A 16,496-nucleotide genomic window follows, 5' to 3' on the forward strand; every position below is an offset into this window, starting at 1 on the left:
AAACAAAAGGCATTTTTTCATTTATATATTTATTTAGTTTTCACAAGTACCTTTCTCTGTATTTTCTTTTCCACAGAATGGCATCTCCAACTTCTCCCTCTGCATTTTTAAGGTGCAAGTGCGTGGACACCCGTCTTAACCACCGCGCACTACTGTACGAAAGGGAAAAAATAGAGGTAGCGAAGGCTAAAACAGAGATGGTTTGTGCACTTACTGATGGAACAACTGTATACTTAAAAAAGATGGGTTCACCCCTGAATTTGAGGATGGGGTGAGTTACATCTCACAGAATTACACCCTGTCCAACACATACGGACAAATGTATTTATTTGTTGGTCCTGGAATGATGAAGTTTAAGGCCGTGGCGCAGGACATCAGCGAAGAGGCACAGAAGGCTGTAAAAGAGGCCCTGTGTCCACCTTCACCCAGCATGAGCGGTGAAGAGGGCGACGAATCTTCAAGAGAGGCTACCTCAGCCTCCAAGGGCAGATCAAAGAAGTGAGTGAATTTGCTATCTATTTTCTTTTGATCTAAACATTTTTGCAGTGTTTAATTCATTCTTTTAAGAGTTTTACCTTAAATAACTTACCAGTTTAACAGTGTTACCTCTCTATCATCCTTTTCCAGCTTCAAGTTACCTAAAATAGAGAGTGAACTGACTTTAAGAAATCAAACATAAAAAACAAAGGAATCAAACATAAAAACAATGATTTGTATCATAAAAAGCACTATACAAATAAACTTTAAATTGAATTGACGTTTTGAAAATAAGGTTCAGAAAATAAGTGCTAAAGTAATTCTGAAAAACTAAAATATGAAGACACCTTACATATTTTCCATTTAACATAGTAAAGTTGATGATGCAGAAGGTAAATCTGACAATCTTCACTAACACCATGTAGAAAGATTTAGAATTTAGAATCCTTTTAGAGTCCTGCATGATTAACAGCACTTCTATCCATCTATAACACTGTAGATTATGGAACACATTCAATATTAACTTCTTACTGATAGTATGGTAGTTGTAGTGGTTATGTTTAAGTGTGGGGTACCAGAATATGGTTAGATCCAGAATAAAGCATTAATATGTGCTTTGTAAGCACCAATAAACAGCCAATATGCTAGTAATATACATGCTAATAAGCAATTAGTTAATAATGAATGTGTTCCCTAATCAAAGATTAATTAACCTAAATTGGGTGAATTTAATAAAATAAACATTCTAGGAACAGGACTGTGAAATGCTACTCACTTGAATTTTAATTTTCTAGCTGCGTGGGGTGAGGATGACACGCACTCACGTTCCCGTCCTGGATCTTCACCTGAAGTGTGGAGAAAAAGTTTTTGAGGTATCGTTGTGGAGGGATGAGGCCCTGAGGGACCTGTATGCAGGTGACGATGTGGTCCTTACTTTAAATTAATTAATTTTAAAAAGTAGCCTGCTTATATAATTTAATAAAAATGCACAAAATAAATGTGATATAATCGTGATGCATTATTATATTGAACTGAATCGAATCGTTGACTTGACGATAATCAAACTGAATCATGAAATAGTATTCAAAATTAGAATTAGTGTGTCCCAAACTGTAGAATGTTAATGTAAGTATTCCAAAAGTACCCAGATGGTCTAACGCTTCAAGACAAAATCTGAAGTCCAGATACAGCACACTCTAACACTAACATTTAATGTGGAGGATATTAACTGTGACGAGATGATTGACAGTTTAAAGTGCATAATGCAGGTTAGAGACTCTAGAAGACTCCGTAGCATATTCAGAAGTATGCTTTAAAGAAAATCTACATAATTTTTCTACACATTGACTCACTGGGTCTCTAATCTGCATTACACACTTTAAATGATAACAGGGTGCGCGTAACTAATAGGTGCAATTATGACAAAGTAGTAGGTCTCAAACTTTGGCAGCTCTTTTACTACACACTCTAAAGTATGTACTCTTAAGTGTACATAATTTTTGGGCATAGTATAAGCAAGTGAATTGGGATGCAGTGTAACACTTGAAACCTCCAGTACTCATTTTATTTTATTTACTTATTTTTTTGTAAAACTTACAGATTGCTATGGGGCAGGTCCAAGAAACCGAAGTTGAAGTAATCGGTGTCTGAGATCACGACACATGCCTCTTTCTCACGAGTGACTGCGTGGTCTGTGCAATCCCTGAGAGCATCTACTCATGCATCGAGGATGACCTGATCTCCAGCGGCCCATGAGGCTAATCCTAAAATACATCAACCGCCGTGTTTGAGAGGTCCATTCAGTAAAGCAGGAAAATGTAAATAGTTATCTGTTTATATCTTTCTTTCTGTTTAGTTTGTGGGGGTTTTCACTTTTTAACATTTGAGGTTTTCTCTGCTTAAAGCTTTTCTTTTGTTTGTTAGTTTTTAGTTTGTACATAGTTTGTTCTAAACCGTTTGTCAGTAACAATAAAAACATAATTTTGTGTTTCCGCAGTAGTTGTCTTCTTTACCATTCATATCCTTCCTCTCACATCTATATCTTTAGTTGTGTCACTTTGAAGATTAACCAATGTCTTATGGGTTTGGAAAGACATGAAGGAGAGTAAATGGTGACAGCTTTTATTTTGGGGTTAAGTATCCCTTTAAGGAAACAGAGAAGCACATCCTTTAAGACACTGTACTACTGAATGTAAAACAATTACTCCTGCTAGAAATTATAATGCAATATAATCTGAAGAAAATATGTAATTGTGCCATTACTCATACTCATGGCACTACAAGTTACAATAAAAAAAAAAACTACAACCCTTAACCTTTGTCCTAGAGTCTCACAAACTGCACACATTTTTTCCCTTTTGACCCATGAAACTTTCTACCTTTTTCAAAATCTCAAATCACATCAGAAAACCATTTATTTTAAATAAAATGGAGGAAATCTACATTATAATAAGACAGATTTCTGCTCATCAGATTAATTAGTCCAGAAGGGATGGCATTAACTACTGTAAAACATTCTTTATATTTTACTGTTAAAATGACTGATCTTCATAAATATTTTTCTGTTGTGCATATACGTCATCAGTTTGTTCCATTATCATTTTCACACAACATATTTTAATATTTTTTACACACTTTGCATCAAACATATTTTTAAATTTAAAAAAAAAAATTTTAAACTGTAAAACGATACACTTAAAACACGACTAATTTATAGATTTGTTTTATCTGATAATTAATGCAAAAGAAATCATAAAAATATACATGGGATGCTTATAGACAGATAATCATTTATGCAACAGATCTGTCACAAAACAGATAATAAATTGAATAAAAATACACAGAGAAATACAAAACACCAATATTTTAATTAATGCAAACCTACCATAATTGCATTGTTAAACTGAACAGTTACAATTATAAATTATGTATTCAAATAACATTAATAAACCATATACATGCAGAAATCTGAGGATCGTTTGACAGTCGCTAACCTTATGATCTTATAAACAGCATTCAGAACAGAATCAGTTCTCTGAAAATGTACAGTACACACATTTGAGTGGTTTGTTTTTATATCTTTGATTTCGATACCGCTATCTGATATTTAACTTGAAAAACATTAATTATATCTAGCCAAGTTCCGTATGTAAGCTTCCCTTACAGTAAATGCGAACGTCACAAGACTGGAAGTATCTATCTTCTGACTATTTCTGTCTATCTATCTATCTACATAATCTATGCTACATATCTATCTATGTATGCTAATCACTTGCTTTTTTGAACTTCTTAAACCTCTTAAACTTTTCAAACATTCTGGCCAGGCTTTCTCAAGCCAACTTGTCTTGACAAACTTTTTATCTAGTTTTTTATTATTATTTCACTTAAAAAGCAAAGTTTAAGCTAAATGAGAAAGTGTACACAAATTCTCCTTACCTGAAATGTTCATATCAGACTCAAAACTTCTTGGTATGTTCAGGAGCTAAACTTATGAATCATAGTAAAAACAAATATTGCCATATTGATGGCTCAAGAAGGTGTAATTGTTCAAATAACATGGTTAAGTTTTTTTTTTATTATATTTTAAAATGAAACACTCAAGTGTTTTTCAAGTGTAATATTTCTGTAAAGGCCAGGGACAGAAAAATGGACGTTTCCATAGAATGACCCGTAAGTGTAAAAAACACTTCTGTTGTAAATTACTTTGGATAAAATATTTTGCTAAAATGATTAAATGTAAATTTAAAGTTGATGTTGTTTCATAATTAAAATTATACTTCAAATCTACAACTTACTACCTGTGTGCCACCAACCCCTCTGCCAGCTGCTTTCTAACCGGAGTATGCTTCAGTCTGTATATAAGACCAAAATCTTTCATATTTTCACAAGAAGATCAACAGCACATCAGACACACTGTAAGCACTTCAAAACATTCAGCTCTCCTCCTCAGTCCCCTCCACCACCTCTTTTTTAACAGAGATGAAGATTTTGATCATTTCTTAGCAAATTTCGCAGAAACACTACACTGAAAGGGGGCTTGCCAGGTTCACTGAGTGACTGCAGGTTTAGTAGCATCTGGAGGAACATCCTGGGAAGCCAACCACTTTGGATGTTTGCTGAAGAGTGTATGTGGAGTCTCTTTGGCTGCTTGAAGCTTGAGGCAGGCAAAGACGAAATCAGAGTCATGGCTTTGTGACAAAACTTAACTTAGTAAATGAGACTCAACAGATAAAAAAAAAAAAAAAAAAAACTAGACTAGATGCCTCATGATGTTAGAGGAGTACCAGGCATGTAGTAAGCCCACAAAAGCACTGAAATAACGCTTGAAAGGCAAAAGCTTAAAGGCAAAAAAGCACAAAAATGGTTTTTGTCAAGTTTTTGTAAGGGGATAGTTCACCCCAAAAATATAAATTCTTGTCATGTAATTCTGAAACCCATAAGACCTTTGTTCATCTGCTTGTAAACAAGGTACAGCAACATGCATGTGTTCTAACGGTCAGCAGCACCACACACACACACGTTTTTTATGAGCAGAGTTAAACACTGGAATGTGTTCTGATACTCTTCATAACAGTGGTGGGGTGACGTGGAGGAGAAGAATTGTTGAATAAAGTCATTTTTTATTATTTTTTGCACACAAAAAGTCATTCTCATATCTTTTTAAAATTACCTTTGAACCACTGATGTCACAACGGACCATTTAATGATACTGTATTTACTTGTGATTAAAGGAGTTTAAAGAGCACTGGAATTGTTCTGATACCTTACTCATGTGCTTGGGTGGGGGGAGGGAGTAAGATAAACGTGTGGAAGGTACAGCCAAGAAAAATAGTGTTTTAGTTAACCGTGTCTAGCTTCTGGCATCCTGAAGATCTGTTGTCTAACCGAGTTAACCCATGCATGTTCGAGTTTTTTTATGAGCAGAGTTAAACACTGGAATGTGTTGCTGATACTCTTCATAACAGTGCTGGGGTGACGTGGAGGAGACGAATTGTTGAATAAACGTAATTTTTATTATTTTTGCACACAAAAAGTTTCTCATATCTTTGTAAAAATTACCTTTGAACCACTGATGTCACACACGGACCATTTTAATGATGTACTTACTGCATTCCTGTGCCTTGACCATAGTACCCTTGTGGTCTATGGAGGGTCAGAAAGTTCTTGGATTTCATCAGAAATATCTTATAACGAATAGTTAAGAATCATACTTGTAGTTTTAGTTTTTTACTCACAATTTGTACGTGTCCCAACTTTTTTGGATATCGGGTTTGTACATGTAAATAGAATTAGACATAAATACAAAACAGAATATATACAAATGCGTTATTTATTATTATTATTATTTGATTATTATTATATTATTATTTATTATTATATTCCAGAGAGTGGAAAGAGTGCAGTCTCTGACAGGGGGGACTCCTCTTTGTTAGTTTTTGCACTGAGGAGAGGCTTCCGTCGGGCCACTCGACTGGTGGAGGGCTGCAGTGATGGTTGACTTTCTACAACTTTCTCTCATCTCCCGAGCTGACTGCATCTCTGGAGCTCAGCCACAGTGATCTTTGGGCTCTTCTTTACCTCTCTCACCAAGGCTCTTCTCCCCCCGATAGCTGAGTTTGGCCGGACGGCCAGCTCTAGGAAGGGTTTCTGGTCATCCCAAAACGTCTTCCATTTAAGGATTATGGAGGCCACTGTGCTCTTAGGAACCTTAAGTGCAGCAGAATTTTCTTTTGTAACCTTGGCCAGATCTGTGCCTTGCCACAATTCTGTCTCTGAGCTCTTCAGGCAGTTCCTTTGACCTCATGATTCTCATTTGCTCTGACATGCACTGTGAGCTGTAAGGTCTTATGTAGACAGGTGTGTGGCTTTCCTAATCAAGTCCAATCAGTATAATCAACACAGCTGGACTCAAATGAAGGTGTAGAACAGGGATCCTCAATCTGGCCCGCGAGATCTACTTTCCTGCAGAGTTTAGCTCTAACCCTAATCAAACATACATGGGCATGCTAATCAATGTCTTCAGGATCATTAGAAAATCTGAGGTAGGTGAGTTTGATCACGGTTGGAGCTAAACTCTGCAGTGTATTGGCCCTCCAGGGCAAGATTTGAAGAACCCTGGGATGTAGAACCATCTCAAGGATGATCAGAAGAAATGGACAGCACCTGAGTTTAAATATGTGAGTGTCACAGCAAAGGGTCTGAATACTTAGGACCATGTGATATTTCAGTTTTTTCTTTTTTAATAAATCTGCAAAAATGACAACAATTCTGTGTTTTTCTGTCAATATGGGGTGCTGTGTGTACATTAATGAGGAACAAAAATGAACTTAAATGATAAATGATTTTAGCAAATAGCTGCAAAATAACACAAAGAGTGAAAAAAATTTAAGGGGGTCTGAGTACTTTCCGTACCCACTGTACATTTAACCTGACTATGCATTCATAACTCAGTTCTTCTGTTAAAGGAACAGTTCACCCTAAAATGAAAACACATTTACCATCGCCCAGGTAATATTGGAATTAACATTTTTCTCAGTATTACTATCATCAAGCCATGGTTGTGCTTTTATGATTTTTTTTTCCCCAAAATAAAATTTGATAATTTTCATCTTGATAAACAAAATAATATCAGTTTCTAATCATTACTGTGGATAGACATCATGAACTTTTGTGGAGAATCGTAAGGCACAGAGTAGATTCTAGTATAAAACAATGTAAGAAAAAGTGACACAAATCATGAGATATTACTGAGAAAACCATAAATACAACACCCTTAAGTCTCGCTATAATAGTCAATTATTGCTGCATCATTAAATAAATCAGGAATCTATTTTTTCATATTAAATAAATACAAATAAATATGTTTATTAAGCACTTATAATGAGTTAAAAATGGCTCACTATTTGGCAGGTACTGCAATAAAATCACCCTTTTTATTCATAGATTTATAACTGCTTATCAATGATTTATAATGCATTTGTAAATGACTTATTAGTAATTTTAAAGGGAAGACCTTTATAAAGGGAACTTTAATGTAAAGTGTTACCCTTTTTTTTTCAATGTCCAATTGCATTTGTAATTAAAGAATTCACTATATAAATATAATTAGTAATTTCACAATATACAGGGGTTAAATAAAAAAACAAAAAATTCCTGAGCCTGAACATTTTTCTGGGGGTGTTGCGAGGATGGGACAGCACAAGCAAAGCATGCAGTGACTGTGGCAACTTTATAGTATCCTTTGAAATGTTAAAGTTGCCAAAGTTATTGCTGTCTTTATTCAAACTGATTTTTTTCATGAATGTATGGTTGACCTGAAGAATGAAAGCTCTATCAAACTCGTGGAAAATCATGAGCTATATCACTGCACATCGACACTAAGGGTGGGTGTGACAATAACACTTGTCTCACGAGATGAGACAAAATACAGATACTTGGTTAAAACAATGCAGTTATATTTAGACATATTTTAACTAATCTAGGACTTTAACTAACAAAAAATTTATCTTTTAATTACAAAAAGTAAAACAATGCAGTTATATTTAGAAATATTTTAACTAATCTAGGGCTGTAACTAATGATTATTTTGATAATCAAGTAATCTACTGATTATTTTGACAGTTGAGTAATCTGATATTTTTTTAGTAACATTGACCTAAATGAAAACCAGGCTTTAGTATAAACTAACGATGAGTAAACTAATGAGTGAATAACACTGTTAAAATACATAATGTAATATGCCTATACAGATAATATGAACATAACAAACTGAAGCACATTATGTATTAAAACAAGTACCTGCAGAGGGGGCCAACTGCCTGGTGAATTTTTCACTTCACGGCGTGATTAAACAATGTTTAAATCCATTAAATTTTAATATTTGGCCACAAGCAGAAACTTTTATTTTGAAATCGCGATGTACAATACATGGCATATTTAGACATAGGTTGATGTATTCTCCTGTGTTGGCAAAGGTTTATAAATGATTTATGTTACAAATCTAGTGAGATAATGCACATTTTTTCCCAAGTGACAAACTCACGCTCTCTCTCGTGAAGCCAAACAACAAAGTGACTAAAACTGTAATTCATCGACTGGCCGCTTGAGGCTGGCTGCAGAAAAGAGTCAATCCCATAGACTCTCCATGTTAAAATACCCAACTTTACAGCAGAAAAAAAAACATGTTTACAGCCTGGTACAAAAAATTATTTTTGGTCTATATAGCTAATTTTGCCTTTCAAGACAACTGTGAGGGGGGTGAATTTTTTTATAACTCATCCGTTTAAATTATATGAAGCCTTAAAGTTCTGCATAATTAAAGGCGTGTGGTCACTTGAGTGACAGCTAGATTGCCGCTACTGACACTGCCGTCGAGCTAGGGTGTGGCGTGGCTTCAGTAACCAGCTCCCGCCTTTTTTCCCATTTTCGATTATCCGGGACAGACGCGCGATGACAACAACAACAAACTAAAAACATAAACCTACCATTAAAAGCCGTGCTTGCACAGGTTCCTGCACTTCTGTCTGCTTCTCAATCGAGCTCAAACTGATAAGCGATATTAACAAACGCCATTGTTTACAATACAACCGGAGCACATTGTGCTGAAGTGAGGGGCGGGACGTTTAGACGTGTGCTAGAGGCAGTTTAGCCAATCAAAAAACACTGGGCTAGCTAACCAATCAGAGCCCACTGCCTTTTTCTGAGGGAGGGCCTTCATAAAAGTAGGAAATGATCAGCGAGTTTCTCAGAGAAGGGACAGAGCTGTGTGGAATAAAAGTAAATTATGTGTAACGGAATTAATGCATTTTTGCAACCCCATAAACGTCTCTAAAAAAAACGGTAATAACATGTTAGCTGCACCCCATAAACACAATCAAGCCTAGAACCACCGACCAGCCCCTTTATCACAGCAGCATTACGCATTTGTGTTTATGGTAGGAAGCTGAACAACACTTCATAATGATTATTAAAAACATAATTGTATTATTTCTCTAAAACAAATAAAAAAAAAAAATTTAAAGCTAAGTTTCTAAATTCTAAAAAATCTATTATCACTAACAGAAGTCTCAGTCCAGGCATCATCATATAACAGACTTGAGTCATTACATGTACCTCTTCTTCATAAAACCAACACACATAACAGACAAACTGTAGAATTTATAGATGGCAGTTTTTTTTCTTTTGTTGAAAAATATTTTGTCCCCAGCGGTCTAAGTGGCTTTTAAATTCCTCTACAATATTGTGCTAAACATTTCTTTATAGCTCGATCCATCAGTTAAAGAGTATCTGGATGATGAGGAGTCAGATGACAACCCCCTCGATCAAGACGATCTGTCAGAGGAAAGCCACTCCTTTACCTTTTTTGAATAAGAAAAGCTTTCTCAATCAAACACCTCTGTTTAATCAGGGCAAAAATCCTTTAAAGCTAAAGAATTAAACAGAATGTTACACACAAAACACCTTTACTTAGCAGTCAGCCCACAATCAGATTCTGTTTGCAGACAAAATAGACAAAAAAAAAGAAAAGTGAACTAAACCTGCAATTAAAACTGAAAGTGGACTTTTCATGTGTTTTGGTGCTGCTGCTACAGGTATAGGTTATATGCCTAAGACCCACAATGCCCTAAGTTATTGTGGAGACACAGCTACCATAGTTACTTTGGAGACTTTCTCTGGTGATAGCAGCATTGTTGATCGAACACAACTCGCTATCGGTTGGCAAGGATGCCGAATGCATTCTCTACAACCCTTGGTGCCCGAGAAAGGTGATAGTTGGAGACTCGCTGGTCAAACTCCAGCGGTGTATGTGGGAAGGGCTTCATCAGATCTGGCCGAAGTGGGTAAGCCTCATCCCCCACAAACACAAAGGGAAACTGGATGTTTGAATTCGGCAGTGACTTTGGCTGTGGGACACTCAGCAGCTATTCATCTAATGCCCTTTTAATTTCTGAGTTCACAAACAGACCTGCATCAGAAACTCTGCCCTGCGTGCCTACATTCATATAAATAAAACTGCAGTTTGCATCAACGGCTGCCAAAATAAGGATGCAAAATCTGAATGTACTGCCACTGTGTGCTGGTGACTGGATATAAATATGCTTTCCATCCAGGGAGCCCAAGCACTGAGGAAACTGTCATTTATCTTAAAAGCCTTTGGCAATCTCCAAAGATAATCTCTTCCTCAGTCCAAAAAACAAAACAAGTGTGAAATAATTATTTGGGCTGCTTACAGACCTTGGCCATATAACAAAAAAAAAACAAAAGTTTAATCACATTTCTCATTGATTTTAGTTGATTCTCGAAAGCAACAGGGACACTGTCCTGACAGAAGATCACTTTTTTAAATTTAAATTTTATTCTTAAACTGTGCAGTGCATGCGGGAACAGTCTTAAACTGTAGAATTAAAGGGATAGTTCACCCAAAAATGAAAATTGCACCATGATTTACTCACTCTCAAGTCATCCTAGGTGTATATGACTTTCTTCTTTCAGATGAATTCTATCCTAGTTATCATAGTAAAAAAAAAAATGTCCTGGCTCTTCCAACATTTATAATGGCAGTGAAGCAAAATAAAATTCTTAAACAAAACTAAAAACTTCCATCATAATAAAAAGCACCCAATTTCAATCAATAGCATCTGCAAACTGTCATGCAAAATGCATCAACCTGAAAACTAAAGGTTTAGAACAATGACACAATCAAACTTAGATAAAGCAATTTTGTAGTTATACAAATATGTACCTTCAGATTGTCCTTTTTTAGAACATGATGGAGGGCTTCACAAGTCTGCAACAAACATGGAAACAGTGCTGGCCCCCATCCTGAACTAAAAACTTAAAGAAAAAACTGAGGGACTTAAAGGGGTCATATGATGTTGCTAAAAAGAACATATGTTGTGTATTTGGTGTAATGCAATGTGTTTATACGGTTTTTAAAGTGAAAAAAAAAAAAAAAAAAAAAACACATTTTTTTCCACATAATATACATTATAGTTTCTCCGCTCTTGACACTTTTATTTACTTGGCAGTCTATGGGACAGTCTCAAGCCTACCGGTTTTCATCCAAAATATATTAAATTGTGTTCTGAAGACGAACTGAGCTTTTACGGGTTTGGAACGATACGGGGGTAAGTGATTAATGACAAAATTTTCATTAATTTAAGTGAAAGCGAAGTGAAGTGACGTTTGGCCACGTATGGTGTCCAATACTCTGAATTTGTGCTCTCTGCATAACACACACACACACACTGTAAAAACACACACACACACACACAAAAACACACACCAAAAACACAACCAAAGTTGGGGGTTTAGTGACTTGCTCAAGGGTCTCACCTCAGTCGTGGTATTGAAATGGCTTTATAATTGAGACGGTTTTAAATTTTTGGGGGGATTGAGTCTGACAGTTTATCAGTGTTGAGCACATATTGTAAGTTTAACCCTGCCTAGTTAACAGTTGAAAACATTAGACATTTAGAAAAGTAATCAAATGTAATCAGTTACATTTCTTTAATAAAGTAATTGAAAGGTTACACTACTTATTACATTTTAAGTAGGGTAACTTGTAATCTGTAATCTATTAAGATTTCCAAAGTATCCTTCCCAAAACTGGAACTTGGACAGGTATTGGCTCAGAATCGTCTAGATCCAGCTGTGGTGTAAGATTCTGGACTCTGTTCGAGTCGCGGCACAGGAAGAAGTGCTTTACGGCTTTACAGAATCTCCAGAAGAAAGCACTGACTGTCTTCCTCTTCCTCCCTTTTCTAAAATGAACAATAAACTATTAGAAACATAACTGCAAATGATTATTAGAGCTGCAGCTAACTAATTAATATAATTAAAAGTGAAAATTATACAACAGAAGCAGTTGTTGGGTTTTTAAGCAGTTACTTGCAGTGAATCAGAATTATAACAAGTAATGATGGACAACAGAACATCGCATATTAAAAATGGTAGAAATAAAATAAACCAAAGTAATGACGACTCACCGTCACCCGGGTCAGAACTGGACGGATCTGCCACAGATGTTGAGATTGGAGAGACGATGGAGAGGGAGCTCTCTTTTGTAGCAGAAAGCCTCTGTATATGGATTTTGTTCATTCGTTTTCATCACTATATTACGTAAGGTACATGATGGATCTCTGTATCACCTCTTTCATTATGCCAGTGCAAATTACAGTTGAACTATAAAGAAGTTTGACTCTTCCGATGAGAGGGACTGAGAGTGTTTCACACTACCTTTTCTCATCTAACTGATGCATGGGGATCCGCTGTCTTCTGCCAATCTAGCTCTTAAACCACCTGTGCTCTTCTAGATGCTCTAGCGTCAGTCTGTTCGCTGGATTGCGGATCAAACACTGGAAAATCAGGTCATGGCATGCTGTAAAGATTTCAGAGTGAGAGTGCAGGTTAGTCTTAACATCAATGTTGACATGAAAAAGCTTCTGAAGAGTAAATGTTTTAACATTTAAAATTTCATTATTAGATGATCTAAATATCCCCAATTAAATAACAATTTTCTACAGTCATGTTGGTAAACATTTGTTACTTGCTAGACTTCCTGTCTGACATATCTGTTTTGTCTGTAAAGAGGTGTCTGTTGTGTTTACCTGAGGATAAAGTGGGTTTTGCTTTAACATAGTCACGCAGTATTTCATCTTGGCTTCCAAATGGCAAAAACCCGTGCAAGATTTCAAACAGCACAACACCTATTGCCCAGACATACGCTGGGTCAGCGTGGTATTTGCTGTGCCTTATGACCTCAGGTGGGGTGAAGAGTGGTGCTCCTGTAAGACAAACATTTTTTTGTGTTGAGCAATGCTGTTATCAAAAAGACAATACTGTGATCAATGACACTGCACTCTGCTTTGGTAACACAAACACACCTCGGTATTCACTGCTGAGAAGGCCCTCACTGCTGATTGGATAAGCACAACCGAAGTCAATTAGTTTGAGCTCCAAACTGGGATTAGTCACCAGGATGTTCCCCGTGTGGATATCACCATGGAAGACTCCACGGTCAACGCAGTGTTTCACAGCTTGGACTAACTGACTGATTAACCAGCGAGCTTTTCCTTCATTCATGTCGTCTGAACACGTGATGTACTGATGCAAGGTACTGCATGGTTTCGGGTACTCCATAATGAGCACGAAGCTCCTCTTCTTCTCAATCCAGTGGTGTAGTTTGATGATGTTGGGGCATAATGGAGGTTCTCGCAACCTAAGCAACATTGCCACTTCTGCGATGACAGGTTTGGAATGACCAGCCTAGCGAAAAACAAACAGTGGACTTTGAGCAACTCGTCACTTAGAAGATCTGTAGAATAATGGACATCGTTGTATTTAGATGTGCAATTACATCTTTGTTGTCTAATTCATTTCTATTTCATTTTATGTTAGTTAGCTACAAGTATTTACAGCACAATAATAATTACTCAGAATCAACCAAAATTATTCTTAGATTTGTTAACTTACAACGTGAAGACAGCGGTCATTTTTGTGCTTGTGGATGTACTTCATGGCGACCTGTGAATGACAAAAGCACAGTTAATTCTCCCAAGCTCTACAATCTGTTTAAATCAAGACAGTGGACACACATCTCTACATCTGGAGCAAAATGTCGATTCAAGTCAATAAAAGTGCTTTACCTTAATTCTATCATCAAATATGTGGGTTCCCTCATACACCTTGCCAAAACTCCCGTATCCTAGAAGCTCTCCCACCAGAAAGAGACACACTCTAGATCCTAAAAAACACACAGGAGAAAGAACATGGACATACATCAGGCTGCACTTTCCTTTTATCGTCTGAAATGAACAGATCAAATAAGATCCATTTAAAGAATCCTATCCTTTGGATTCAGAGCCACTGTAAATCAGGTACAAGCAGTCACTCCAAGGAAAGTGAAGAGTATCAGATTCACAGCCTAAATAATGAGAAGTAGAAAAGAATGCAGAAATATCAAAAGGTAATGACGACTCACCACAATCCAGACTGATCTCTGAATCGGATGAATCTGAGACAAGCATCAACACTGGAGCGTCTTGATCTGCGTCGGCCGCTTGCACATACGTGGAAGGACTGGAGAGCTGCACAGACCTGCTCAGACCTGCTCAGACAGACCGGCTCCGGCTCCGGCTCCGGCTCCACAGGGATGTCGTCATCCACTGACTTCATCTCAGATGGGACTTCGACAGGTGTTCGAGTCGAGTCTTGGCAGAGGAAGAGGTGCTTTACAGCCTTACGGAGTCTCTGGAAGAACGCATGCACTGCTTTCCTTTTCCTCCCCTTCTTAGTTTTTTCTAAAGTGAATTATCATAGCTGCAGCTTCTAATTGATACAGTTACAAATGAAAAGTTACTAGCAGTGAATCAGAATTATAACAAGTAATGAAACTAATGCCGCAAAAGTCATGGTTGGATTTTTAAGCAGATTCCAATTGCAAGTAATAGTGGAACATAGAAAATAATTGTTGGATTTTTAAGCAGTTGCTAGCAGTGAATCGAGAATTACAGCAAGTAATGATGGACAACAGAACATTGCATATTAAAAATGGTAGAAATAAAATAAACCGAAGTAATGATGACTCACCGTCACCCGGGTCAGAACTGGACGGATCTGCCACAGGCGGCGACTTGGGATCGGCCAGATCTGCGTCTGCTGTTTGCTCCGTCCTGGAGGGACCTGGCACACACACAGACTCAACATCTTCACAGACCTGGCCCGGCAGACACACCAGCTCAGGGTCGGCAGGATCTGCGTCAGCCACTGGTGTGATTCTGAAGGGACTTGGGACGGGTGTTAGCGCTGAACCGTCTAGGTCCGGCTGTGGTGTAAGAAACACCACACTGTTCGGGTCGCAGCAAAGGAAAGGGCGCTTTACAGCCTTCCATACTCTCCGAAAGACAGCGTGGACGTCTTTCCCCTTCTTCCCTTTTGCAGGTTTCTCTAAAATAAAGAAAAATCAATAGTAATCTACACATGAGACACAAATCATGTATTAAAATAATTTCATGATGAATGTGTTAAAGAAATGTAAGTTCATAATCCTGAAATGGGGAGAATAATTTCCTAAATGAGGCTCGAACAGCACAAAGATAACTTTACGTTTATCTATTTGAAACTTGCAGCTCACCTGTTGGGCTGTTCTCCACACTGTCTGTAGCACAAGCCTTCACGCCAGCTTGATTATCTGAGCTAACGCTCCCTGGATCTCCTGTTGTCTCCACAGATTTTTTGGAAGTTGTCACCTCTTTGATGCTTACAGAGTCAGACATTATGTCTGAGGTAAGGCTGATCATCTCCAGCCTGTCCACAGCTTCTCTCTTAACTTCACTGCACTCCGCGAAAAACACAGATGTCTTCGACATTCTGCTCGATTATGTTATAAACCGTGGACACCCTGTGTGTAAAAACTCGTGTCTGTACACTGTGTGTCAGTCAGTAATCACTCTCTGTCGATTCTCTACACTGACTCTCACTCACGAAACTCGACTGATCTCTGGTTCGAAGGTTGAGCCTTTTATACTGCTTCGACTACTCTGTGACGTCACACAAGATTCTTTTTTTAATCGCCTACGTTCTAATAGGCGCGTGCTTGAATTTCACAGCGGAACAGCACGCATTTCTAAAATGTTGTTGTGTTACATATATTTAAAATATACTAAAGATGCTGCACATACTGCACGTCCGGGAGTAAAAGCCAGTTAGTCAGGTGTTCAGTGCGAGTTTTATATCCTCGGACAGCACATGTGAACATGACAATCCTCTTTACTTCAGGAATTAATGTAACGTTACCGTTACTTTTCGAAGTAACGCTGCAAACGCGGACCAGAAACATTACGTAACTTTAGAGAGAGCACTGTAATGTATTCATTTACATAATTTCATAGTGCATAACGTTAATATTTCGAATCAACATTGCAGTTATACAATGCTGTATTAATTAGAAATGACGCGCGACGGACTATAAGAGTATAAATTATAATTAAGCACCAGAACAAACCGTTTTATAAATATCC

The 16,496-nt window shown here is 37.2% G+C and overlaps 2 protein-coding genes and 1 long non-coding RNA gene across 3 annotated transcripts; all 3 read right to left on the reverse strand.

Moving 5' to 3' along the window:
* Positions 1–335: 335 nt before the first annotated feature.
* LOC122136680 lies at positions 336–1,688 on the reverse strand. The gene is made up of 3 exons (XR_006154312.1): positions 1,253–1,688; positions 590–638; positions 336–419 (listed from the first exon to the last, which is right to left on the reverse strand). It is a non-coding gene; the product is annotated as an uncharacterized LOC122136680 (long non-coding RNA).
* A 10,404-nt stretch (positions 1,689–12,092) lies between these two features.
* LOC109057579 lies at positions 12,093–16,024 on the reverse strand. Its single transcript, XM_042721089.1, has 3 exons — positions 15,611–16,024; positions 15,067–15,423; positions 12,093–12,239 (listed from the first exon to the last, which is right to left on the reverse strand). The coding sequence occupies exons 1-3, from the start codon at positions 15,843–15,845 to the stop codon at positions 12,181–12,183; spliced, it is 651 nt and encodes a 216-aa protein (XP_042577023.1). The 5' UTR covers positions 15,846–16,024; the 3' UTR covers positions 12,093–12,180.
* Positions 12,739–14,729, reverse strand: LOC122136676 (serine/threonine-protein kinase pim-1-like). Its single transcript, XM_042721088.1, has 6 exons — positions 14,459–14,729; positions 14,124–14,221; positions 13,951–14,001; positions 13,362–13,743; positions 13,086–13,262; positions 12,739–12,856 (listed from the first exon to the last, which is right to left on the reverse strand). Exons 1-6 carry the CDS (start codon positions 14,502–14,504, stop codon positions 12,762–12,764), a joined length of 849 nt encoding a protein of 282 aa, XP_042577022.1. The 5' UTR covers positions 14,505–14,729; the 3' UTR covers positions 12,739–12,761.
* Positions 16,025–16,496: the final 472 nt, after the last annotated feature.

Source organism: Cyprinus carpio, chromosome B3 (genome assembly GCF_018340385.1).
Source record: "Cyprinus carpio isolate SPL01 chromosome B3, ASM1834038v1, whole genome shotgun sequence".
In the NCBI taxonomy this organism is placed as follows: Eukaryota; Metazoa; Chordata; class Actinopteri; order Cypriniformes; family Cyprinidae; genus Cyprinus; species Cyprinus carpio.